This window comes from Panthera tigris, chromosome A1 (assembly GCF_018350195.1).
Source record: "Panthera tigris isolate Pti1 chromosome A1, P.tigris_Pti1_mat1.1, whole genome shotgun sequence".
NCBI classification, from domain to species: Eukaryota; Metazoa; Chordata; class Mammalia; order Carnivora; family Felidae; genus Panthera; species Panthera tigris.
Window position 1 is genome coordinate 11,066,086 of NC_056660.1, and position 26,974 is coordinate 11,093,059.

Sequence of the window (26,974 nt, forward strand, 5' to 3'; positions counted from 1 at the left end):
AGAGGAGGCTGATGCCACAGAAGCCAAGTGAAACCAAAATGTCAAAAAAGGCAACTTGGCCAACAGTGCCCAATGCTGCCGGGAGGCATGTTGGGGGAGGCTCAGAAGGTTCCATGGGGTTTGGGCCTTGGTAGTCACAATGCGCTTTTCCCGACAAGCTGGAAGGAAGCAGGTTGGAGAGTGAGTGGGATTAGGAAGAATAGACTTCCCCAGCCTAGCTGACCAAGTGCAGCCAGGAATTCTCTGTCCCTTTGGTCACCTTTCAAATCAATGGGCTCTGAACAGCATTGTTCAAACAATAAGGGTTAAAAACTTTACATTAAACTCAATCCTGGTCAGACATCTGCCTGGGACTTTCTAGCATCTCCCATTATTCCTAAGTAGAAAGGAGTGTTCGGATCTCACTAGAGATGTTATGGCCTAGATGCAAGCAGTCTTCTGGCCTAGATGCAAGCAATCTATGGCCTAGATGCAAGCAGTCTAGATGCAAGAAAAACACTGCTTTGAACAGGATGGGTGTGAAATAGTCCAATGAGAAGTCTCTCCCTTATCATGCACAAAGTAAGAGGGCCAGTGCCCTGGCTCTCCACCTTAGCAGGCATTGGTGGTATGCGAAAGGACACTGGGTTCAGTCCAGCCAGTTCTCCCACCAGTGGAGACCTTGGGTGATTCCCTTTGAACTTAGGCTTGACTTTTTCATCTATATGATGAGTAAATTTGGCTTGATGACTTCCAAAACCCACCTCTACCAGGTCCACTGGACTTTGATTCTGTCTTCAAAGCTTCTTTTTGTCTTCCCTTCCCCTTACTTCCCATGCTTTGCCTCTCCTACACATACAGCTCCTGCAACCCCCAGGTCCATAGTCCACTGCTTGGAAAGGGCCCCATTTGCACCTGACATGGTCAGAGATGGGAAACAAGAAATGAAACACTGGGAACATGGGGAGTCATCTGGCTTACTTCCCCCTTGGCTTTTCATCTCCCTTTGCTGTCAGCTTACTCTCCCTCATGCTTCTCTTGGCCCAAATGGGATTTGTTCAAACAGACACTGGAAAGCCTAAAAAACTATTAACAGCTTCTGCATGGAGAAGATTAAAGCCCTGAAGGAACCAGGGTAAAGTCACTAATGTGCTCTGACTCCCTGCCATTGGTCAGAATATTTGTTCATTCATTCATTTACCCAAATGGCTGTTCATTTAAAAATTACATACTGAGTGCTATTATTGCTGTGTTGACCGCATTTACCCAGTATCCTAAGACACAAGGAGTAAAATGCTGAACACAATAAAGACGGACTCTGCCCCAGTGGAGATGATAGTCCAAAGACGGAGAAAAGCATATTGACAAAAATTAACACAATCCATGTGTAACTGCGTGTGATAAGTAAATACAAGTAAAAGTAGCTGGAAGAAATTTTAACAGTTGACCTGGAATTAGACAAGGTTGTCAAGGGAAGCCTTCTCTGAAGATGTGCTACTTGGGTGGATGGAAGAACAAGCAGGATTTAGCGAGGGCAGGAGAATGGAGAAGAGCCCGTGGCCAGGTGGAACAGTACTCCTCACCCTGAGCTGGAGGAGGGCAAGGTGGCTAGAGAATTGGGAGAAGGGGGAGGCACGGCTGACTGTGCCAGACCTGGGAAGCCAGGAGATTACCAGGTCATGAAAACAAAGAGAAGTTTCAAGAAGGAGGTTGCAGTTCTGCAGCATCCAATTTGCAGAGGATTAAGGATTAAGAAGTGTCCACTGGCTCATTGGAGGCTGTTGGTCACCTTAGTAGGAGTGTGGCCACAGGAGACCGACCGGACCGGACTGAGGGGGAATGGAGGGAGGTTGCGTATAAGGGCAACTATGTTGAGACACGAGGCTATGATTGGGAAGTCGGGAAGCTAAGGTAGAAATTAGAAGGAATTGTGCAATAAAAGGAAGGGTTTCATTTTGTTTATTTTTTGCTTTTCAGATGAGAGGTATTGAACGAAAGATCTCAGAAAGGAAAAGGTTAAGATACAAGAGACCAAAGGAGTGAGGTCCTGGGAAAGGAGCAGAGATGGCGTCAGAAAAGTTGTTTCCTCCATTGTAATAGGGCAGGAAGGTGGTCTTGGGGATTTGGTGATAGAAAAATGGGAGAACTCACATCCACTGCCATCTAGGAGGCAGAGACTTCTCAGAGAATGGGATGGGAGGAGGGGAGCAGGACGGCTGTGGAGAGGAAGAAGCAAGGCTGCAGGGCAAGGGAGCTCACCTGGGGAGGGGGCCTGTGCCCCCCATACCTGCCCGAAGGGTTTTCTTTTCTGCTCATCACCTACCCCATACTTGTCAGCATTCCCACAAGTATGTAAAAAGAGTATTTTGATTTTGTGTCCTGCAGTTGCCCAGTGCCAAATTACACCACTTCATGTAATTGTCTATAAATCCTGAACATTCTGACATGGGAGCAGTACATTTTGCTCTGGTAATTTCTCCTCCCTATTTTATTTTATTTTTTTTTAATGTTTATTTATTTATTTTGAGAGAGAGAGCAAGAGAGAGGGAGAGAGGGAGAGATCAAGATCAGCGGGTGGGGGGCACAGACAGAGGAGAGAGAGAATCCCAAGCAGGCTCCGCACTGTCAGCACAGAGCCCAATATGGGGCTCCATCCCATGAACCATGAGATCATGACTTGAGCCGAAATCAAGAGTCAAATGCTCATCCGACTGAGCCACCCAGGTGCCCCCTCCCTATTTGATTTTTAATCAATTCTGTGATCCTTCCGTCCATGTTCTTTCTTTTACCTTTTGACTTGCTTATAACCTTTGGCCTTCTCATTTGAAGAGCACATGACTTTGTGCCTGTCTTTTCTTGTTTTTTTTGTAATTACATGTCACACTTCAGTCTGCTTTTCATTTAATTTTTACAGAATATGTTATGAGCCCACTTACATACAGATGGTATCTGTCTCTGTCTCTGTCTCTCTGTCTCTCCCCCTCCATTCGGGCAACATTTGTGGCAATAACTAGAATATATCTGCTAGATCCCTCCTTTCTTTCTCTCTTCCCGTTCTGTCATGTACCTGGTACTCACCAGGTCCCTGCTGCTTTTGTCTCTTGGCCTTGTGTTGTGTTGTCTCCATTCTGTGTTCTATGCTTGCACCCTCCAGATGCATATCTCTTTGCTACAGACACCCACAGTCTTTATGTTTCTTCCACTGCCAGTCTGAGGCAGGAGAGCTCCCTTGGAGATACGAAGCCTCTTGTTTGGGGTTCATTGGTCCATTGGAAGTATCTTCAGAAACAAGGAAGGAAGAAGAAGGAAACTAGCATTGGGTGTATACCTCGCGCTATCTGACACGAACCCTCATCCCGCTGTAGGGCATGCTGGTCCTGGGTTAAAGACAGATAAATGAATCCCAGAGAGACTTCTTGAGAAATATTTCAGGACCAGGACTGAAACCATCCTCATTCCTTGCCCGAAGTTCAAAGTGGTTGGAGGTTATCGCTGTGCATCATTTGGACACTCGTGAAGTAGACGCCCCAGTTGAAGGTGCTGGCCTTGACTTGCTTCAGAGATTGAACTACCTCTGACATGAGGTGGCTCTTGTGGCAATCAGGCGTTTTTTTGTCTTGGAGCCCAGACAGAAGGCACCTTGGCCACTAGGTGGAGATGTAGCAGCGCCGCAAGTAGTCACCATGCAAATGGCAAGCAGACCTAATGACAAGCCTTCTAGAACTAGGGCACTCGGACTTTCTTTTTTTCTTTCAATAATTTCTTGAAGTGACATCCACATAACAAAATCAACCATGGTGAAGTGACATACAGGGGCATTTAATACATTCACAGTGTTGGACAACCACTCTATCTACTTCTAAGACATTCTCTGACTCCACAGTAAAATCCCGAACCATTAAGCAGATTCTCCCCATTTCCTTCTTTCTGTACCCCCTGGCAGTAGTCAATCTGCATTCTGTTGCTAGAGATTTTCCTATTTTGGATAATTTTTATAAATCCAATCCTACAATATGCAACCTTCTATGTCAGGCTCCTTTCACTTAGCATGATGTTTTCAATGTGTGTCCATGTAGCACGGATCAGTAAGTATTTCATTCCTTCTTATGGCTGAATATTCCATTGTGTGGCCGTACCACAATTTGTATATTTATTCCTTCACCCTTTGGTGGACTTTTTGGGCTGTCCCCACCTTTTGGTCACAGTGAATAGTGCCTCTGTGAACACGGATGTACGTATATCTGTAACCCAAGAGTGGAATTACGGGCTCATATGGTAATCTGTGTTTAATTTTTTGAGAAACTGTCCGACTTTTCCGTAGCAACTAAACTGTTTTACATTCCCATCAGCAGCATATAAATAAGATTTTCAAGCTTTTCTGACCGTGACTTACAATAAAATATATATTTTGTATCACAACCCAGCATTCACATATGTGTACATTTTCATTCATATGATGCATATGTCTTCATATACATGTATATGTATATTTATTCATATACATGTATATATGTATTCAATATATATATATACACACACACACACACACACATATATATATATATATATAATATATATATATATATATATATATATCACAAGTTTTATGAAACTGTGCTCACCCCATATGATGCACACTGATGTGTTCCTTCTGGTTCTATTAGAAAAATATGCTGGTTTGATCCACCAAATGAGTTCCATGCCTCAAAGCAAAGTGAAATCTTAAAGATTAAATTAGCTGTTAATATCAGAATACTATTGGAGCACCTGGGTGGCCCAGTCAGTTGAGTGTCCAACTCTTTTTTTTTTTAACTTTTTTTTAATGTTTATTTATTTATTTTTGAGAGAGAGAGAGACAGAGCAGGGGAGGGGCAGAGAGAGAGGGAGACAGAATCCCAGGCAGGCTCCATGCTGTCAGCACAGAGCCCGACGTGGGGCTCGAACCCATGAACCATGAGATCATGACCTGAGCTGAAACCAAGAGTTGGACGCTTAACCAACTGAGCCACCCAGGCACCCCGAGTGTCCAACTCTTGGTTTTGGCTCAGGTCGTGATCCCAGGGTTGTGGGATGAGCCTCCATTGGGCTCTGCACTGAGCATGGAGCCTGCTTGGGGTTCTCTCTCTGTCTCTCTGTCTCTCTCTCGCGCCGTCTGGCCCTCTCTCCCACTCATGCACTCTCTCTCTTTATCTCTCTCTCTAAAAAGAAAATCAGAGTACTTTTTTAAGTGTATGTAATAACATAACTTACCTCCTTTCCATTTGGATAGTAAAAGAATTTAGGATATCATTGATCAACTTATCAATACATATAAGCTTTGGAGAGGAGACATTATTGAACCTGTGAGGATGACGTTTTCCATATTCTCAAGCATGCAATTTAGATCATATACAAATGTGAGTTATATTGCAGGTACTTGTCAGAGTGTGAGGATTGTAATTAGCTAGTATTCTTTTTTTAAAAAAAATATTGTTTTAAGTTGATTTCTTTATTTTGAGAGAGAGAGAGAGAGAGAGAGAGCACAAGAAGGCAAAGGGCAGAGAGAGAGAGAGAGAGAAGGAGAGAGAGAATTTCAAGTAGGCTCCATGCTCAATGCAGAGCCCGGTGCGATCTCACGACCATGAGATCATGAACTGAGCGGATATTAAGAGTCAGACACTTAACTGACTAAGCCAGCCAGCTGCCCCATGTAATTAGCTGGTGTTCTAGAGCCCAGCAACAAATTATTTGGTGAGTATTGCACCTGTAGCTTCTGGGAAAATCGTTGTGATATATGTTACCATTTATTGAATGCCCAATCGAGTAAGATAAGAGACTGAAGAGCATGGTGGGGACGGCAGAAAGAGTAAGAGAGAGGAAAGAAGTCGAATCAAGAAAATGGGGAGAAAAAGCATGAGAAGCTTCTCAAATTTGCAGCAATTATTTATGACCGTCTTCAAGAATCACCTGAAACTGAGCTCTCCTGGAAGGAGTGGTGCATGGGAAGAATAGAGATGAGTGGTTAGAGGGCATGCTTTCGAGCAGATCCACAGGATTGTGGGGATCCAAGGGCTAAGAGGGCAAAAAAAGTACATTTTGCTTCTCATTAACCTCGACCTGAAATTTACTATCTTCTTCAAGTACAAATATAGGCAACAAAAATAGTATTAGTGGTACCTTTGACTTCACTACCAATTGAACTCACAGATTTTTTTCTGTTACGCTACAGTTGCTTTAGTCAGATTTCAATATTGGTTATGTTTTTATTTTATTTAAAGATTATTATAATTATTAGGCTTATCTCTAGGTTATGTTAGGTGTTATTAAAGAAATGCATTATCTTTTTTTTGCTTTTTGTAATTTGTTTTTTATTTTTTTATTTATTTCTTCTTGTTTTATTTTTTATTTTTTTAAATATGAAATTTATTGTCAAATTGGTTTCCATACAACACCCAGTGCTCATTCCGAAAGGTGCCCTCCTCAATACCCATCACCCACCCTCCCCTCCCTCCCACCCCCCATCAACCCTCAGTTTGTTCTCAGTTTTTTAAGATTCTCTTATGCTTTGGCTCTCTCCCTCTCTAACCTTTTTTTTTTTTTTTTCTTTTCTTCCCCTCCCCCATGGACTTCTGTTAAGTTTCTCAGGATCCACATAAGAGTGAAAACATATGGTATCTGTCTATGAAATGCATTATCTACAATACCACAGTTTTGTGGTTTTTAAGGTAATTTGGTAACTGTATTTCAAAATAACTGGTTTCCATTGTAATCTCATGGATTTTCTCTCATTTACATTCTGAGAAGGAACCCATTGGCTCTGCTGGATGACCAAAAGGGCCCAAAAATAGTTGAGAACCCCCTAGAGTGGCACTGTCTGCTAAAGGACCCACTAGCCATGAGTAGCTATTGAGCCCATGGAATGTGGTTGTCCAAGTTGAAATATGCTGTAAAATATACACCAGATTTCAAATATTTAATGAAAAAAAAATTAAGTGTCCCACTAATAATTATATATACACACATACATATATTACATACTAAAATGATCATATTTGGGGTATATTAGGCTAAATAGAATATATTTAATCTCATCTGTTTTGTTATTGCAAATGTACATACTAGAAAATTTTAAATTGCATATGTGGCTTGTGTTATACTTCTGTTGGACGTGACTAGCATCAGATCTGAGTTCCAATCTTGGCTCTATCACATAACCAGCAATTATCTTCATTATTGTTGTCATCACTCTGCCGTGTCCTAGCTATTGGATCCCCATAAATTTCAGTGTCCTCATCTGTATGTTTAGGTATAAAGCCAAAGGAGAGAGTATTACTATGTTCATTCCAGATTTAGCCTTCTTGCTAATCCGTTTCTTACTATCAGAAATATCCCGAAATCGTATCCAAAAGTCTAAAAGAAGGCCCATGTCCGCGTCTTCTTCCCTTACTCTTCTGCTGTGCATTGCTGTAATGAACACAAAATTTAAATTATATACATGAAAGTGATATATAAAGATGAGGGTATAACAATTTATAGACCAAGTGAATTTAAAAAAAAGTTATAAAGGATATAAGAAAAAGTTCTTTTGAAGAGCAAAGAAGCTGGAAAATAAAATTTGAGGTAGGGTGGAGTAGTAGGCAGACTACCGTTGCCACCCATCCTGTATTTATCCAGAAGGACCTAAGTGGCATTTGGATAAGGCACAAGAAAACCACCGGCACATTCCTGGAGTTTGCAAATGGCCACTTAAAGAGCAGGACAACGCTGGTATGTCCTTAACCCAAAGCTAAAGTCTAGCCTGCTTCCACAGTAGCTAGAAGGTGGCTTGTGTGTTTCTTTAAGAGGGAAGAGCTGAGAGGAGACCTCCTGCCCCTTTGTGTGATCCTTACACTTCCGGAACCCTGAGCATCATAAAATGGGCACCCTGGGAATAAAGAACCCTTTCATCTACAGAATCTCCTTTGAGGTCATGAAACAACCTTCCTTCTGTAGATAGCAGATCATACAGTGTCACCTGTACCCTTGTAAATGAGAAGGGAATCGCTCAGACACCAGAGTGGATCGCTGTGGCCAGTACTGGGTGGAGCGAGGGCTGACAGGAGCTTGGGTTTCTCTGTAACTAACACTGTGAGGATCAGAATCCTGACCCTCCACCTCTATTTCCCTGGGCTTCTCAGAGTGACCTCACCCACCATGACCATCTGCAAAGATCATTATTCTTTCTCTGGCTTCTTAGCTGAGCCGTGCATTTGGAACTGCTCTCACCACCAGCTTGTTAAACTGTCCCCTCCCATCATTCAGACAGTTTCTCGTAGCCCCACCCTCCCACACAAAGCTCTGCCTGTCTGGTCAAAATAGGGTGGTGATTTCCCCACCCTTTCTGAAAACATGCCTTGCAAGACTTTCGCTATCCTTCAAAATTTACTTGTGCCGTCAGTTACATTTTCTACCACGTTCGAACTGTGCTTATGGGTGGAGAAGGTAATGTATGTGTTTCTCCACGTCAGCGTTGCTGGGCTCAGACCACACTCCTCGAAATGCCGGATCAGGGGGTCTGAACCATGTAGCACCAGGAACAGATGGTCATTTTGAGGTTTAATCAGCGATGCTCCATGAGGTAGATCCTTCTTTTTAAAGCTTTTGTTTCAGAGGAAGGGCTGTTCTACGTATCTTTAATTCCTTAGCTGAACGCTTCATCTCCGTGACAGTGACCTGGTTTTCAGCTACGGATTATCCCTGGTTTCCAGGACTTGGACAGTTGTAGAGCGTGCATCCGTTTTCCTCTAAGCGGAACAAAGTACTCTGATACTGCCTTATTAACTTCACAGGACCCCTCGATCATTTTCACACCGGTTTATCTCTTTCTGATTGCCAATTTTTTGTTTGTTTGTTTTGGTTCTCAGTCAGCTTCTCCTCCTAGTCAGCCAGGATGTGCTCTGTATGGGATACTTTTGGTACTAGCTTTATCAAAACAGAATTGATAAGGTGAATCTGTTGCCCAAAAGTTCAAATAACGTATGCCAAAGACTGACATCCCATAATTTATTATGCAGTGTTCTTTCTCTGAGCCAGGGTCTCTCCCAATAATATGGAAAATCAAAGGCTGGCCTGCCCTGGGAGATGAGACAGTCTGGTGACAAGAAGCAGCTTTCCTCATGTAGTAGAAAGTAACTTGTCCAAGGTCATGGTAGCAGGGTCCGAACAAGGAGGAAAATAGTTTCCTGACTCTCATTCCATCAAAGTTTGTCAGTAGGTAACTGCAAACACGTGATCATACCTAAAGGAAAGAAAAAAAATGTTCAGTATGTGTAAAGTTCAAGTAGCAAGTGTATAAAAAACTAATCAAAATTTCCAATTTTTCCCGATTCCCTTGACTTTAAAATTCTAGATTTCAATAACTATATATTAAATGGTACCTCTGAGGGAAAGTTGATCTGCCCCTTAGGACTTAAACTCTAGTGTTTATTTTTATGTATGAAATTGGGAACATTAGTGGGAATATTAGTTCTTACCCTAAAAGGTACTTCATTTTTAATCACTTAATAAATGAAAATGGCTTACCATAGGCAAAATGTTTAAATGCAGCCATAAGAATGCACCTCTTTTGTTTGTTAATTTGTCATTTTTATAGAGAAAAAAACTATTTTCTTCGTTCTTTAAGTGGTAACCAGTGTTTGGGAAGTGTGGTGATTGTTTTTTATTCTAAGTATTTTTTTTTAATGTTTATTTTTGAGAGAGAGAGAGAGAGAGAGAGAGAGAGACAGAGTGTGAGAAGGGGAGGGGCAGAGAGAGAGGGAAACATAGAATCCAAAGCAGGCTCCAGGCTCTGAGCTGCCAGCCCAGAGCCAGACACGGGGCTCGAACACACAAGCTGCGAGATCATGACCTGAGCCAAAGTTGGACGCTTAACCGACTGAGCCACCCAGGCGCCCCTGTTTTTTATTCTGAGCATTATAAATCCGTGCATTTTTGGTAAATAATGATATGCAAAGCAAATGCCATGTATTTGCTTCTTCAGAAAGGACATAATTTAAAATCGTATATTGTTGGCTCCTGTTGTAGCTGGTGATATTGCATCTGTTTGTATCTCTGTATAAAAAAGTTCTCTGGTTGCTGGTGGTATTCAAAAATAGGGTAGGAAGGTTATCGGTACTGTTGGGTGCTTTGACGATAAAAGCAGTAGAAATAACCCATATTTTCTCTTGCCGTAAAATATTATCTGTAAATACGGTATTAAATACTACTTGTGCCTTGCAGAAATTGAGGTCAAATCTTGATATGTACAAAATACGTATGAACCACATCTCCTGGTTTGGCTCTAGGTTAAAACTATCCAAATAGGCCCTACCTTGAGAGGTTAACCAGAAGAGTAAATTAGGTAATTTTTGAGCCTCTACTAAGGTAACCAGAACCCCTACCCAGCTTTACCCTGGCCACCGAAAGTTAGAAGCATTAAAATATTAAATAAAGCTTTTTCTGTATGTGTACAAGTTTAGGCTTCCTTCACTTCGGCAGAACTTCGGCCTTACCCTGGTAGGCAGCAGAGGTGCTGGAGACGGGAGCCCTCCGCCATGAACAGGGTCTCTCTCTCTCCCCCTTTCCCTAACCTGACTGTGGAGCTAGAGGGACATCTTGTGCTGGGTATTCTGGGTTCATTGCTGGCTATAGACCTGCTATTTACCAGTTGTCCTCTGGCTCTGTGCTCATTTAATTCTCACAACAGACCCGTGAGATAAAACCCTATTTTGGAGACGAAGAAACTGAAACAGGGAGATGTTCAGCAGCTTTGCAAGCAACTCTACCTGCACGGGAGAGTAGGGCCTTGGCTCTGGCATACTATGCTGTGTATTAATATCTAATTAATATCCTTGGGATATTTCCTCTTGAAGTCACCATTCACTTGTCTGCAGCAGTGTTGAGAGTGAGGACTGAGCTTTATCTCGCCAGTTACGAAGATGCTGGGGGGTAGAGACCTGAGTTAACTGACACCCTAGTCCCAAGTCATTCTAATGATGTCTCAGCACCACTTTTAGAGAGGTGACTTGCAGGTGCTTAGCAGCTGTGGCCCTTGGCTTGGGTTTGTCCATACAGGTCCTTTGACATACAGCCTAGCGGTGTCTCAACGTCAAGTTGAGCTCAATTAATGTGAATCCCCCTACCCTATTCTAGACTTGTTACACACCCTGGGTGACAGACAACGGGCTTATGGAGAGGGACTTCCCTGCACAGAGCAGCAAGGGAATGGACTTCAGGCTTGACCCTGCTCTCTGCTGCCATTTCTCCATGCCACCTGATGCCTTTTACTGCTTCAGTCCTTCAAGGGCTTCCCATTAGCTAGGCTGACTTTCAATTCCTTCGTCATGGCCCACAGTTCCTTATAACACTCCTTTGCAGAGGAGGTAAGTAGGGAAGAAAAATGGGTTCTGCTGCTAATTTTTAGTGGAGACAATTTTAGGAGATACGATTTTCCTTGTTTACGTGTGTGCAACAAGAAGCTGTGCTCTAATGAAGTTCTGGTACATTCAGAACATTTAAATGTATTTCAATTCATTTGGAAAAAATTATTTGTACTGACTAGTAATGGAGTAAGCATCTTCAAAATCTGCAGAATCTATTTTTGTGAAGACTTGTGTACGCGGGTTGGATTTTTTAAGGGAATGCTTCTTGAGTTTTCTGTTTACAGAATGAACATTGTGTGGCATCACTTCATGGTTTTTTTCTCTGCTATGTTTTAGCACGAGCTAGATGGGCACAAATTATGCATGTAAAATATATCGAAAAAGTTTCTGATTTCCCTTGGTGCTTTCTTCGCCTCTAAAAGGCCTCATCCTGCTTAAAGAGAAACAAAAGGCCTTTCTCCATAATTGTCACCATTGATCTCAAGTGATGCTTAATTTGATTTGGAACCGTTCTTATTAAGAAACAATACTTAATAGTAGGAATATAATATTCTTAATGCTTCTTTGCAATTTTCAACTAAGCAAAAATTGATAAAGCAATTTTCCTTACATCCAGTGATTTTTTCCTTTGTTTCCTCAGGATGCGAGGAGAACATTTCTCTTCTGCCTAATACATTCCATGCATGAATGTACCTGTCACTCTGACAATAATTACACATGTGTGCCCACGTGCAGCCAGCCACAGGGAAAGGGGGCGGATCCCAGCCCTCACCCAATCAACTCAGTCAGACTTTTTAAGACCATTCCGAGATGGCTCTTGATGTTGGCAAGCATCCAGATTGTTTGCCTAGCTCTGTTGTCACATTTTTTTGAACACCACACATTTTCATCTCAAAAAAAAAATTGTCGAAAATGCCAGGAAAGAGAAAATTAAATACGAATCAAAACACAAACCGATTGCACTTTGTTGCACATTTTTTCCCCACAGTCAACAGCTAGCACTAGGCATGCATGTCACGTCTGTTCATTCAGTGACTCACTCTATGTGTTCTTCGCATGAGAGCTTAGCGTGTGCTGGGCTGTGACAGATACACAAATGAGAGACACATGGCTCTTCTGGAGGGAGGGAAGAGAGAGTAGGGAATGCCACAGACTGTACTTTGCAATCCACACACCCTTTACCGCCTGCCTTTGTCCCCACCCTGCCGCTCAGCAACCTAGGACACAGGTGACCAACTGGCCTCTGCCTTCTTGAAATGCTCTTAGTCCCTACAGCGCCACCCCAGACCACCACGAGTCCGTTAGTTTATACTGATCACAATTAAGCCCCCCTTCCTGTGCATGGAGTATTGGGCAGATGTGTGGCACACATCAGGGGGGACACAGCCCATTTCTACCTCTTTACAGCTTGGACAGTGGATTTCAGACTAGATTGCCACCCTCAGTGGCCCCAGCTGCACCCCGGGCCAGGCATCCTGATACAGACCAGGAGTCAAATTAATGCGAAAGATAATAGCATTCTTCTCTAGGTTTCTTTGGGACGGGGCAAAGCCCCAGGGAATAATTCGTTCCCCAGGCTAGAGCCTGACAGCAAGGCAGTAAAGCAGTCTTGGAGAGCCAATGGGGCCTGGACCTAAAGCATTCCTATTATGTGGTGTTAACGAGGGTCTTAGCATATCTTCCTGAAGTTTGGAAAAGGAGTAGGTAACCATGATTCTTGGCTTGCTTATGATAAAATAAATTAAAAAAAAAAAAAGTGACTCTGGTTCTAAAATTTGTTAGACCTAAACTTTGCCAGCTTTATGACCTTAACCTTATTCTCTCTCTTTTTGCCTCCATTTTTCTCATCTATGAAATGGGGCTATTAATAGTTCTTCATAGGTTGAGGGTGACGATTAGATATGATAAAGTATGTATTTTGAAACACAATAGTAATGCTGAATAAATGTAGATGGTGTTATGATCATGTCTCCAGTCACTTTCTGACTCTTTTTCCCCCCCGCTCTTGGACCTACTTCGTGAGGCCTTTCAGCTTTCCTGTATTACTGTTACTTTTCTCTGAGCCTCCAACACCTGTGCCTAATTCCTTGCTTTAAGATTCATTACATGTTCTCCTAATGTTATTAAGGAAAGATCCCTTGTTCCTCTTAAATGACGTCTGAAATCTCATAACAAGCCAGGGACAAATTCAGATTTTATTTTGTATTTTAGGTCCCTCTGTCCAGGTGCCTGTTCTGACTACATTTTTTTTATAAGCATCCCCACCCCCGCCAGAGAGGAGACAAAAGGATAAATGTTTTATCCCAGCTTGCAGCAGGTGTCATTCTATTTGATTTGTAGGCCTTTCAACAACACAAAAGGCCTTTTCTGTTCTTTTACAATATATGCTCTCTTTAAAGGTACTCAAATGAGGAAAAACACGCATGAGCAAGATTTCAGGTTCTAACGGACAGAAAGTGAGCTCTTAGTTACTGGTTCGCTCTTCACAGGGAAAACGAGATGCCATTAAAAACATTCTTTTCTTAATACCACCTAGAAATGTAGGATAGTTTCCTCTCAAAATATATATGAGTGGCATTCTCAGCAAATTAGTGTGTTTAGAGTAGGACTGAAATCTTTGAAAAGCCAGGTAAGGTCTATTTGATAAAGTCAACCAAGAGAATCTGTGTAGGCTTGAGTAACAATATTTAATAGCCTGCTTACTTCAGCTATTTGAAGTGTCTCCAACTTGCTAGCCCCAAATTGTTACCATTGGTGTTCAAAAGCAATATACCTTCTAAGTCCCAGCAGTGGTACAAACATGTGCTTAACTTAAAAAAGTTCTATGCTGGCGTCCCTAAGTGTCCCTAATAAATATCAGTATAGCTAGAGCTTAATTGTTTACTATACGCTAGACGTTATGCTGAGCACGTTATTCATAATGTCATTTAATCTTTCCAACAATTGGATGAGGTAGGTACCACTATTATTCCCATTTTCCAGGTGAGGAAACTAAGTCTTAGTGAGGTTAATAACTTGCCTTAGGTCTCATAGCTAGTACAGTCTGGGGCCAGGTGGGAATCTGGGGCCTGTCTTGAGAGACTTTGTGTTCATGAACTCCAAGGCACCATGCAGTCTCCCTGTTCATTCGTTGCCATGGGGAGGCCTCAGAAAAGTGGGCATGGATATTAATTTTTGTTTTTGAATATGAGAGCTGTTTTGAGGTAAAAATCTTTAGGTCCTGTTTCACTTGGAATCCATACAAAGTACAGGTGATAAAATTAGCTTATCAACTCTAGTGTGCTTCTAAATGAAAAATAAGTCCATCTGATAAGAAATTTCACAAGAATAAAACACTGATTGGAGCTGGAGATCTTGGTGGCTGAGGGCTAGCCTTTTGTGTAAGTGTAAGGAGTTTGAAAAGCTTATATTGATGGTGTCTTGGGGCATTTCAGGACATAGTAATTCTTAGTCTTAAAAGTATTTTGTGCTCTTTCCTTTCCATTTCTCAAAAGAACTGTTAGTCTAAAAAGTCCTATTTGTGTGTTGACTTGAGGGGAGTTGCCCAACATTTTTATATTCAATGATTATTAATATGGCCTATTAATTCCTTTGGAAAATATTAATATGAAATGTACCGGAAAAAAGAAGTAGTCCATGGTTTGTGAGACTGTTGGCCAAATCCCACCTACCGAAATGCAGCCTGTCAAAATTATAATACTCTTACTTAATCCCCTAGTCAAGCCAAATGGTAACATGAAATAAAGCTAACCGAAATCAGGACACCTGATATCAAGACTTCATGAACTAAAAAGCCATTGTACAGCAAGGAATCTTAATGCTTTTGCTTCTTATCCTTTTAATACAAATAAATAAGCTTTATTGGGCTTGGTGATTCTTAGAAATGATAGGTTTGAGAAACGGATCCGTGCTGGAGCCTGACGTTCCGTAAACAAGCCCACTAAGCATCCCCTTCAGATGCACACGTTAGGGGTGGAGTGCCTCTCGAAGGGACAAGCTTTTCTGGGAGGGGTAAACGCAAAGTGCAGCTTCCACTGTGCCCACGAAAGAAGGGGAAGAGAAAGCCCAGGCAAATGTCCTGTTGTTACCCAGCTTTCCTACTGCAACGAGGCTGACAGATGGGGCTTTTAAAAAAAACGTCACTGCAACCAGATCCAGGGGTGCAGCTCTTCTTGCTGCAGCGCGATGCAGTTGTGTATATTTCAGGGACAGACACAAGGGGAAGTAGCAGCCAGTGCTCATGCGGGCTGCTCCCTGGAAGCATTTCTGAAGAGAGAGGAGCCACAGAAGCTGGGAAATTCCTCCTCCCGCTGAGTCCGGGGCTGAGTGGTGGCTCAGGTTGAGACCGTGGGCAGGGGCAGGGGGCGGCGCTCCCAGCCCATCCCTCAGCCCTGCCGAGAGCTGTGTGGGCCGTGGCTGCCTGCACAGTGTCAGGGAGGCCAGCCAAGAAACCCTCCCTCCCAGGGGAAAACGGATCGCAGTTCAGGTGGGGACTTCCTCGGTAGCGTACCTGGCTGGAGCAGAGCATGTGGGCGGCCGGCGGCAGGCGGCTCTGGTTATGGCAGCCCCGAAATGAAAGCAGCGGCCGCCGCCACCTCTGAGAGCTGCAGACAGATCAGCACCCAGCAAATAAGAAGCAAGTCCTAGACCCGAAGAGGAGGAGGAGGAGGAGGAGGAGGAGCGGCCGCCGAGCATCTCTCTCCCGCTCCTCGGTGTCCTTTAAATGAGGACTCCCTGCCAGTGCCGGAGGTAGATCTGCAGAGGCTTCCTCTCCGCCGCTGACCCCCGCTTACATCACTAACCTGTGACAGGCACATCTCCACGCCTGGTACCTGCTCCTCCAGCGGCTCCCAGTCCAGTCCCAGGAGCCTCTTTGTATACCGCCGACATGGCCAGCCAGCAGGATTCCGGCTTCTTTGAGATCAGTATCAAATATTTACTGAAATCCTGGAGTAATAGTGAGTAATTAGAAAATAACCTTTGTTTGTTTGTTTGTTTGCTGGATGTTGCGTAAGGTTCGAGAAATAAAATCTCAACCGGAGGCATATGCTTGGGTGCCAAGGAAGTTTTTTTGGTTCCATCTGCTATGAAAATCAAAATGTCAGAGACTGAACTAGCTTTCCTTAAGTGCAAAGGCTGCAGTGGAATCACAGTAGATTTTGTTTGATTAAATTTTCAAGTGAGATGGCCCTTCAGACTGTCAGAGCACAGGATGCATTTTCTGCCTTCATGTTTATTTGATCAGGCTTTATCTAAGTATTTTGTGAAGTGTGGTTTAATCAAAGGGGTGTGGCAGGGTTTCAGAGTACTTCATAATTGTTTTATTAGGGTATTGTCTAAAGAAAAAAAGTATTTAACAGCCTAAAACCTAAGTCTCATCTCTTTTGCACTAGAGGCATTTGCAGGTTTATGTATCTCTCCCTTGTCTGTGTGGATGATGTTCAGAATGCTATCTAATGTTTGGATTTATAAAATCCTGTTGTGTTACAGTCCAAACTCATAACATGCTTTCCTGAAATATAAACAAGTGAGGTTCTGACCCTGATCATTTATTAGGATATCAGAATGTTATGGCTTCTGAAGTTCCATTACTGACCTACTTAATAATTTTAGCAATAACACATTTCAAAAAGACAACCTCTAAGGCATCATGGGTCTGAAATCAGAATTAAAATGAGGCCTTCAGGTGATCAGTGATGCCTTGTGTTTTTTGAATAGTTGAAAAACAAAGTCTTCTCTATTTCACCAACAGCCTTTGTGCTTGCTTTGGATAAAAGGCCGGCAGGTATTACAGATCCTTAATTGTTTGAAATTTTAAAAAAATGTTCCAGGAAAAATTTTGATGCTGTATTACGTGCATACTAATTAGCCTACCTGTGCTCAAAGAGCTGGTGATTAATTATCTCCTACACAGACGACCTGTGGCCAAGATTGTTCTTATGTAAACAAAACCTGGGCAGAGGAACCTCTGCCATAATTGCTCTAAGGAAAGAGCCAAAGTACCTTCAGCCTTAAGGTATTCAGGCATATGCATCTCTCAATGATCTCCATAGAAACCATTTTTTCCCCAGGTCATTTTGCACCACTGTATACACTATGGGGCTCGTCTAAAGCTGTTTTTCTACAAGTGGGAAGCCATTTGGGAGCCTTGCTGTCACCCAAATAGCATTCCTTTATTTGTTAGAGTCATAATTCATTTGTCTTGGGTCCATTATTTGTGTAATACTTCACACTCAAGGATGAATCTGCCTTTGTCTATCCACCCTTTGATTAATGAAAAGGGTTTGACACACAGCGTTCTTGATGGAGCAGTTTTCCAATAACTGGAAAGACTTACTGTGAGTTTGACTTCGGTAGGTGGTTTTGAATCATCATTTTGAGTACACCAAGGCCATATTATGTTCTCCTATCATTTTTTGTCATTGTCTCATTAGGTAGAAAATTATGTTGTGACAATACTGAGGCCAGTGCGATTTCTTTGAAAACCTTTCTCCCTTGTCAATTTTCAAATGACTCTAGACAAAGTGTATATTCTCTCTACCTTTCCTAAACTCCCCCCCACCACCACCACCCCACACCAGACACACACACACCTACTCCCTCACATCAGGAAATGGTTCAAAATGACTGTTCATGTCTACTTTGAGAGCATCTGGGACACAGTTCTGAATTCTTTCAATTCATTCAGCAAATATTTATTCCACACCTACTATGCCAGGCTATGGGGCTGCAAAGGTGAATGAGACACCCTACCTGCCCTCTGTCCTAATTTCTTTATCACAGAAGAGTGAACTTGGTGATTCTCTTGTGTTTCTTTGGAAGTCAGAATGCTTTTCAGTCCTTTCTTGAAAGAGGAAGAGGAAATACACTTTATGCTTAGTCTTCTTTGAGCTTGTTGCAACACTAACCTGCTTTTAACCTAGCTTAGCTCTCAGTTTTACATATTTTCAGTAGCAAAGAGAGAAGGGAGTTTGTCTGTCCATAGGAAAAAGTAGCCTTAGGGTTTTGGCCTGCTCAGTGTAACCTGGCTGAGAGGATGCATCACAGAGCAAGCAACTCCTCGGCCAGCATCATAGGTTTTCGAGGCCAGGATGCCCGCCCACATACCTGAGTGGAGAATCAGGCTCCTAATTATATAGCTGTGCTTATTTATAAAAGTACAACAATTAAAAAGCAATAAAACAAACTGTGTGACTATGGCTGACTGCTTTGCAAGGTGGTAGGTAGTAAGAGGAAAGATGATTCTGTGAGCATGCCCATTAAGATTGCCATTCTTTATTTTTTTAAGGGCACATTGTGGGGGAAATGTAATTTCGTGTATGTCTGTCTCCTCTGAAGAATTAACAAGTCAATTAAATCAGTCATTGCCTGGTGAGATGTATTAGCTTTTTATTCACTGTTCATTTTGACACTCTTCTTCATTGGCATGCCCACTCTGTCAGGCTGTCCTTTCATTTTAATGGAGTTGGGAATTAAAAATGGCCTTGATGTCTGGAAAGAAAATGTCCTTTGTAGACCTCACCGTGAGGCTCTCCTTAGCTGCTTGGACACCGCCGGCCACTGAAGTCCTACGGCTTCTTCCCCAGTCATATCCAGACTTTCCCCCAACCATTCAGTGATTCTCACAACTGTTCTCCTTGGTGTTCATGGCCATAGCCTCCACAGGCCTTTCTCAGTTTCATCTGGAACGCTCTAGTGGTCTCCTAACGGGCCCCCTGACGTAGAGCTGCCTGGGGAGGCTTCTGGCAGCATTTCAAAGACCATGCCACAGATCCCTCTTGCCCGTGAGCGTGTAACTGCCATTCAAGACTCTCTTTGAGCTCCCCACCCATCCTTTCAGATGGTTTTTCTTCCCCAGCCAGATTTAATCTGCTCACCCTTGTCTGCATTTTACCACCTTGCTCTCCACTCCATGCCTGTACGCACGCTGGCCTCCTAATCTGGCGTGCCCTCACCTAGAACACACAAGTTGCAGGACCAGATAGGCTTGGTTCTGGTCTCTTATCTCCTGCACTTGCGTGGCCTTGGACAATTTGTTAACTCCTCTCTGCTTCATTTTTCCCATCTGTAAAACGGAAGCAGAAATAATGGATACCTCACAGAAGTAAAAGAGGTATTTAAGAATTAAACCACTTAGAACAAGATCTAGCACATCGTAAACAATCAATGTTAAAATAATATTAATGTATTCCAATGCTCCTCTCACTTCTAAACCCACTTAAAATCAGACTCAGATCCCTTTGCCCCCTAGTATTGACACCATTTGTGGATTATTCTATGTGTAGTCAACACTTGCTACACCCCTAGAGAAGGGAATTGTGTGACTGTGCCAAAAATAGTTGCTTGCCTTCAGCCATTTTTTTCTAGATTTACTTTTTAACAGTCCCCCCTTTTCTATCTCAGCTTCTAGTAGAATATTCCTACATTCCCTAAGTAAATACCTCCCAGCAGCACGGGAGATGGTTTGGCAACCTCCTCTGGGCACTAAGTCCCTTTGGCCTTTCAGGTTTGCTATGGAAAAAGTTTAGAGCAGATAGTTCCAAGCAATTTCAGAGGAAAGGAAGGCTGGCTTTAGACTGATGTAGAGAGCTGGCATGTGGGCTCTCTCACCCATCTGAAACCCCTCACCGGGATTCCTTGTGTCTCTATCTACCCCGTGTCGTCCAAACGAACACAGGGCCCAATGAACAAAGGTACATTCAGAACCTATTCAACATCTCGATCTTTCCAGGGCAGTTGGCATCTTTCTTACAACATCTGTCAAATCCTGCTACCCCACGGAGAGGAACTTTTGAAAGTTTGTTAACTCTTTCAGATAATGAGACTTCCACTGGCAAAATAAACTGGTCTGCGGCACTGAGCAAGCCCTTTGCTTGTTTTGGAAGGGGCTGGTGTGCACTGTGAAATGTCTAATGTCACTGTAGAAATATCTGCATCAGTGAAATTGGACGTGGCATTTTTCAGATATACTGTAGTGCATTAAGTTGTGGTGATAAGGACGATATTTCTGTCCAACATAGAAATGCTGGTTAGTACCAGGTTAACTCTGGAGACAGAGATCCCACGCATGTGCGGATGGGAAACACCACTGACTGACTGCAGAGCTGTCCTTACTGAGTCCTGTTTTTGTCATCAGTGTAGTTCAAAGACCCCAGGGAAAGGCCTGAGAGAAACCTCAAGGGGTTAGTTTTAACCTCTTGGTGGAGTTGGTTTGAAGAGGTAGAAAACTAATGACGTGAACCAAGTTGCCTGAATCCAGCAGAGCAGTACCGCTCAAGTGCAGACACGCTCAAGTGCAGACACGCTCAAGTGCAGACACGCTCAAGTGCAGAGCACCTCAGTGTTCTTGAACGAGTAGGGAGTGCCCAGCCCCATCCAGGCAGTTGGGAGGGAGTCACTCCAGTGCTCCTGTCACTCAGTAGATGTCTGACCCTGCGTGCACTCGCTCAGGTGAGGGTCACTTCTGCAAAAGTAGTTTATTGTCCTGATGAGAAACGAAACCCCAAATAAACATCTGCTCTCAATAGAAAGAGCCTGTTCTTGGGTTTGTGATGAAGATAAATAACAAGTAGGGGTTTTGTTTGTTTTATGCGTTGTTTTTGTTGTTGTTAAAATGCTCGAACAGTCTGAGAATAACAATGACCGTCACGTTGACCGAGGGCCCACCCCCTGTCAGATGTTATGCTTGGTAATTTATATGTGGGGCAACCACTGCATTATTTGTCCAAACTGGGACACTTTTGAGAGTGAAAGTTAATAATTATACCGGGACTGCCCTGGGCAAAGAAGGCCATATGACCACTGTGTTTATTATCTTCACTCTTTCCAATAACGCGGCAAGGTTATGTTTTATCCACACTTTACAGATGAAATTTTAAAAAGAGAGAGAGAGAGAAAGTGATTTGCTGAAAGCCAGGGTACTAGTAAGTGCCATAAGCCTTTCCCCCAATCCAGCTGATAATCACATTTTAAAAAATCACGCATAGGGTGATCAAAGAAAGGGTCGGGAACACTTTGGGGAACTTAGTGCTCTACAGGTGCTTTCATTCTTGTTGGCTGAGGACACAGCCAACTCTTGGCCCCCTCCCTCCCGCTGCACCCCTGAAATTTGGGTATGCTCACGTGCAAGCCCACGCGAAGTTATATGTGCATTTGACTCTGATCTGAAACCTCACAAAATAAACCTCCATGATGCCATATGGGTATCTCATAGCTCACAAGCTGAACTCTGGGGGAATTAAAGCCTTATCATTCAAAACTAGGAACATTTAAGAGGAAGTTAGTTTGTTCATAGTCTTCCTCCCCCTGCCCACTTCCCCCCAGAGCCCGTGCTGGAGATCACCATCTCCTTAGCACAAGACCTCAGTATTGACAAGTCTTCACCATTATTATTACAAAGAATACAGTTTGTTCGCTATGGTCATTTGATTAAACACACACAATGCACACATAAAAGATTATAGCAAAAAGGTACATTTCTTCCATTAGCCCCATTGCATGTTGATTTTTCCCTCTTTTTAAAAGTATATATAGGGGCGCCTGGGTGGCTCAGTCGGTTAAGCGGCCGACTTCGGCTCAGGTCACGATCTCGCGGTCTGTGAGTTCGAGCCCCGCGTCGGGCTCTGTGCTGACAGCTCAGAGCCTGGAGCCTGTTTCAGATTCTGTGTCTCCCTCTCTCTCTGCCCCTCCCCTGTTCATGCTCTGTCTCTCTCTGTCTCAAAAATAAATAAACGTTAAAAAAAAAAAAAAAAAAAAAAAAAAAAAAAGTATATATAAATAAATAACTGAAATGGCTCTAGTAAATAGAAAAGGTACTAATGATTTTAGTTCTTTGAGAATGGTCATTTGCTTACCTGGCTGAGATTTCTGTGATATATTGTATTTCTGTTTGGGAGATGGTGGCAAACTCCTAATCATCTTTAGCAGTGAGGACAGGGAGAATATCTCCAGGACTAATGGAAATCTATAATTCGGATATCTCACGTGACCTGACAGTGCCAGTCTCGGCCACCGTAAAGCCTTCTACAGGACTGGCAACACAGAATGATTTGGTTTCAGCTTCTTTGCCTACTTTGGCATGCTGCTTGGTAAAGGTGACAAGAACTGAAACAGGCAAACAGAAGTAGGCGACAAGGAGAGATGACCTGGGTACTTTTACGATCTGGAAACAGCCCAGGATATTTGAGAAAGTTGCCAGTATTCAGATGTTTCAACTGAATATTTAGATGATACAACATGTAATATTCTCTTTATTTAAAACACCTCTGTTTCAAAACATTTTAATACCTCTGACTCACCAGTTCATTTCTGGGTACAGTTGAAGGAATTGAAGGGGTTACATATGTCCTGATCATCTTACCAGTAACTTCTGTATTTTTGAGCTTCATGTGATATTCAAAATGATTGGGCTCCGATGAGAGTTTGGGCGGACAAATGACATTTTTCTGAGTTGGGGCTGTTCTGTGGATTGTCAGCCCCATACATAAGCTTTTTGTGCAGGTTCTCTGCCGGTACTAAATCTTGCATTTATTTAGTGCCTTGTGGTTTGCTCCGCACCTTTAAAAACATTACCTCATTTGATGAATGAGATGCATTGATTATGAATAAACTAGCTTCCTCTTAAAATGTTTCTGGTTTGGGATGATAAAGCCTCATTACCCCAAAGTTCAACTTCGGAGGTATAAGATACACATATGGCAACAAGTATATTTTGTGAGCTTTCATATCGGCTTCAAATGAACAAATAATGATTTTCGTCCATGGTCTTTACCTTTGAATAGGACGTTTATAAAAAAAAAAAAAAAAAGTGCAGTATAGCTTGGCATCTGTTACTTAAGATAGACAGAGGTGAGTTTGTTTTAAAAACTGATGTATTAAGATTTTCTGGATTTATTTGTACCCTACCATTTCTTAGTCATCTTTTTCTTAAACACTCAAACATGTCTACTTTTCTACAACGTGATACCTTCTGAGAATCACCCCCTATCTGCACACAACTCCGTGCAGAAGATTGAGCAGACGACCACTTCCTGAAAAGGTGCATGGCATCTGTGAAAAAGAAAGTACACAGCTTTATCTCATCTTTTTTCTTCCCGATCTCTGTCATTCGATAGATTCCTTTTATCATGCTCATTTAAATATCTCTCCCCTGTAGAACTGTTGGCTGCACGAGCAAGCAAATGTCCTCACTTTGAGTTGAAAAGAATCTCTCAGGCTTGAAGGAACAATGAGAAGAGCTTTTTCCATAACGACATCTTTACTTCCTTTTCCGTATTGGATTATACTCAGAAACTTTCTATCTTAGCTTCAGCTTTTCTTGGTTATTGCTCCCAAATACCTTGCTACCCAACATTTTCAGAGAAGCAAGGCCAGCACTATTCAGGACTTCTTTTTGAGCACACTGTGACACAATGCTTGGGGACTTCCTAACTGAATCAGAGTGGATTTTACCATCAGGGATCTCAGAGCGTAACCTCCTTCCTTGTTAGTTTCAGAATGCAGAACTGTTCATGCAGAAGTTCCCGGGACTTAAAGAATCCGAGGGAGAGGATCCAGTGGTATTCCAGAGACAGTGCATGCCCTAGAGAATTTTATTTGAGTACGTGTGATAGATTCTGTTGACTTTAATATTATGGATTTATACTTTCACGGCATTAGACAACTGTTGGAAACCTGGTGGTTGCAGGCAAATTCCTATGAGAACATTTTCAAATACCCCTCCTAGCAGGATAGATGAAGGAGAAGAGGAAACAAATTATTCACCCTGGGACACTCGACTGGACTAGATGTCAGTATTTGGGGCAGCAGGTGTCTCAGATGGGCATTCTTTTCATCAGAAAATGGTAAAGATGAGTTACCGTGTTTATCAGCATTTGGACCTGGGACTAATTGAAAACCAGTTCCTCCTTCATTTTGAGGGGTCCTCCCACTCTCCAGAACATTGAGGTTAAAGAGAAAGCGGGTATGTGCAAGAATTATATATTTCTGTAAGTGTAATGATCCTACCTCTCACCTATATTGTTACAAACACGTCTTCTTCTTCACAGAACATACAGGCACAAACATTTAAATATTAGTCACCCATATCTCCAGCTGCTGAGCAGTGAAAGTTTATATTCTGCCAGCATATCAGACTCTACAATGAGTCTGATTTTGGTTTAATTCCTTTCTACTGTGTAGTCATTTGATGAGCTGCAGATGGAAATTTAAGCCAAAGCCATAACATTTCAGCTAATACTTTTTATGCTGCTGTAAGAATTTGTTGTCATGTCAATTTAAGGGAGTTGAAGTCTTTTTCAAGAAGGCATTCAAACCTATTTTAAGAGCTTTTATCAACTCTAATTTGATACACCACTCTGACTGCCTCTGCTGTCCTTAATCAATTGCAAAGTGCAAAGTAGTTTAGCAGTAGAAGACAGCTTTGAGATTTCCAGAATTTCTCAGCTAATGCCATGGGCACAACATTGTGGAAATATACAATTAAATCTCCATTAAAATTTCTTGCCTAAGCTTAAGAGACACTAGGCCGACTTCTTTGAGTTTAGACTTAAACAGGTAAATATGTATTTTGGCAGCCATGAAAAGGATAGGGTATTAGATTAACCAGGGCATTGCTTGAGTAAAATTCCATTTGAATGTTATATTTATGTAGGATCTGGCAAATCAAGAAAATGGTTTACTACATAAGGGTCAAATCAATGACATGCTTCAATTGTCTAAATACAAGATTAGGTTTTTCTTGCCTGCTTTTCTGTTATTTTTCTGTGTGTGACCTTGTCTCCTTTCCCCACTTCCTTATGTGAAAGGAACAAACATGCCACCTTGCCTCTACCTGTTTAATGTGAAGGGTTTTGAATACCTCCCCTGAAAAATGAGGTTTATGTAAACATCCTAATACATGCCAGTTATTTCCCCCATGCCATTAAAGCCAAACTGAAGGAGGCTGAGTTGTACATTATTGAACCTGACCGATAAGTAGAGTAGGATCTCGGTCTTTCTAAGCTCGATCAGTTTCTTGGACTAGTCTGCTTTTAAGTATTCTGAATAAGAAATAGGTGTCACACTACACAGCCTATCGGGTTCTTTCTATTGTTATTTTTTACAGTGAAGTCACTGTGTATCTGACTCCGTGCATTTGAACAGGGTTGACTACAATCTGAAGTGCTGGCATTCTTGATCGGAAGACAAGCATTTCTTTCTGCACAGGGAGATATGGTGCTTATAGAAATTGCTGGCATTCTGGAACCTTTATAGCATACGATCGTGCAGTCAAAGGATACTCTCCTAGGTTTTGGTAGAGCTTACGTTTCAGTTAAGCCATGTTGAAATCAAGAAGGCCATATGGATCAAGACAGTATTTAAAAACATCTGTCTGAAACACAGATTTGTCAAACCAGCCACCTTCATTTTATGCCCACAACTAGGTAGAAAGCTCTCATTGACAGCTTTAAAGAGTTTTAAGGGCGCCTGGGTGGCTCGGTCAGTTAAGCATCCAACTTTGGCTCAGGTCATTATCTCATGGTTTGTGAGTTCAAGCCCCACGTCGAGCTCTGTGCTGACAGCTCAGAGCCTGGAGCCTGCTTCACATTCTGTGTCTCTTTCTATCTCTGCCCCTCCCCCACTCATACTCTGTCTCTCTCTCTATCTCTCTCTCCCTCTCTCAAAAAAAAAATGAATAAACATTAAAAAAATTATAAGCAAAGATTGAACACAAAGATTGCTTTAAAAAAAGAATTTTAAAACTAAACAATGTGGCTCTAAGTGAATAGATCACCTGTGACTTTAGCAAATTATAAGCGGTTAGTTTAAAATGTACAAGTTCAAACACCAATTAGAAGACAAATTGCAGGGTTTTTTTTTTTTTCAAAAGAAAACACTCAGCCTTTCAATTTTTAGTTTTTGAAAACCACATTTTTAATGATCTCCCCTGAAAATGAGGCCTTGCTATTGAATGACAACATGGTCTATGCAATAGTATCACTTGTACTATTTCAGCATCCCCAAATTAGTCGTCTACTTTTCTTTTTTTTTTTTTAATTTTTTTAACGTTTGTTTATTTTTGAGAGAGAGAGAGGGCAGAGTGCGAGCAGGGGAGGGCAAGAGAGAGAGGGAGGCACAGAATCCAAAGCAGGCTCCGGGCTCTGAGCTGTCAGCACAGAGCCTGACGCGGGGTTCGAACCCACGAACCACAAGATCATGACCTGAGCCGAAGTCGGCCACTAACTGACAGAGCCACCCAGGCGCCCCAATCTTCTACTTTTGTAATGAGTATCTTAGCTTCCTAAGGGAGTTTCGAGAGAAGCCAAGTCCTGTGTTGGGCCACACTGGGTGTTTTGTTTCACTTTCCTCATGGTTGATGGTGGCCGTGAGTCCTGTTCTCATCTTGTCTTCCAGGCTGAGAGTACAGAGACCACCTGTCCTCTATCTTATTTGACTGCATACAAATGCAGGAAAACAGGAAAGTGAGAGAAATTTTAGTATTCCCTGCTGACTTTTGCATTCCATTTACTAACAACCCCCCAGTCCTTATCATTATGGGAAAGCTAATCCTAGTTTATGCTAATTGAGATATGAGTTTTGAAGGTGTTTGAAAGCCTGGCCAAATTTTCGACTGAAAA

The 26,974-nt window shown here is 42.3% G+C and overlaps 1 protein-coding gene across 8 annotated transcripts in view; it reads left to right on the forward strand.

Moving 5' to 3' along the window:
* Positions 1-26,974, forward strand: part of FRY (FRY microtubule binding protein) — a 337,838-nt gene that overhangs the window by 64,311 nt on the left and 246,553 nt on the right. For 2 of the 8 annotated variants that reach the window (XM_042995884.1, XM_007097643.3), the window contains exon 1: positions 16,077-16,315. The exons of the other annotated variants lie outside the window; for them this stretch is intronic. In XM_042995884.1, coding sequence (XP_042851818.1) covers positions 16,246-16,315 — 70 coding nt within the window. In that variant the 5' untranslated portion in view covers positions 16,077-16,245. Of the gene's footprint in view, positions 1-16,076; positions 16,316-26,974 lie in introns of those variants that run through there. 8 annotated transcript variants of the gene reach the window in all.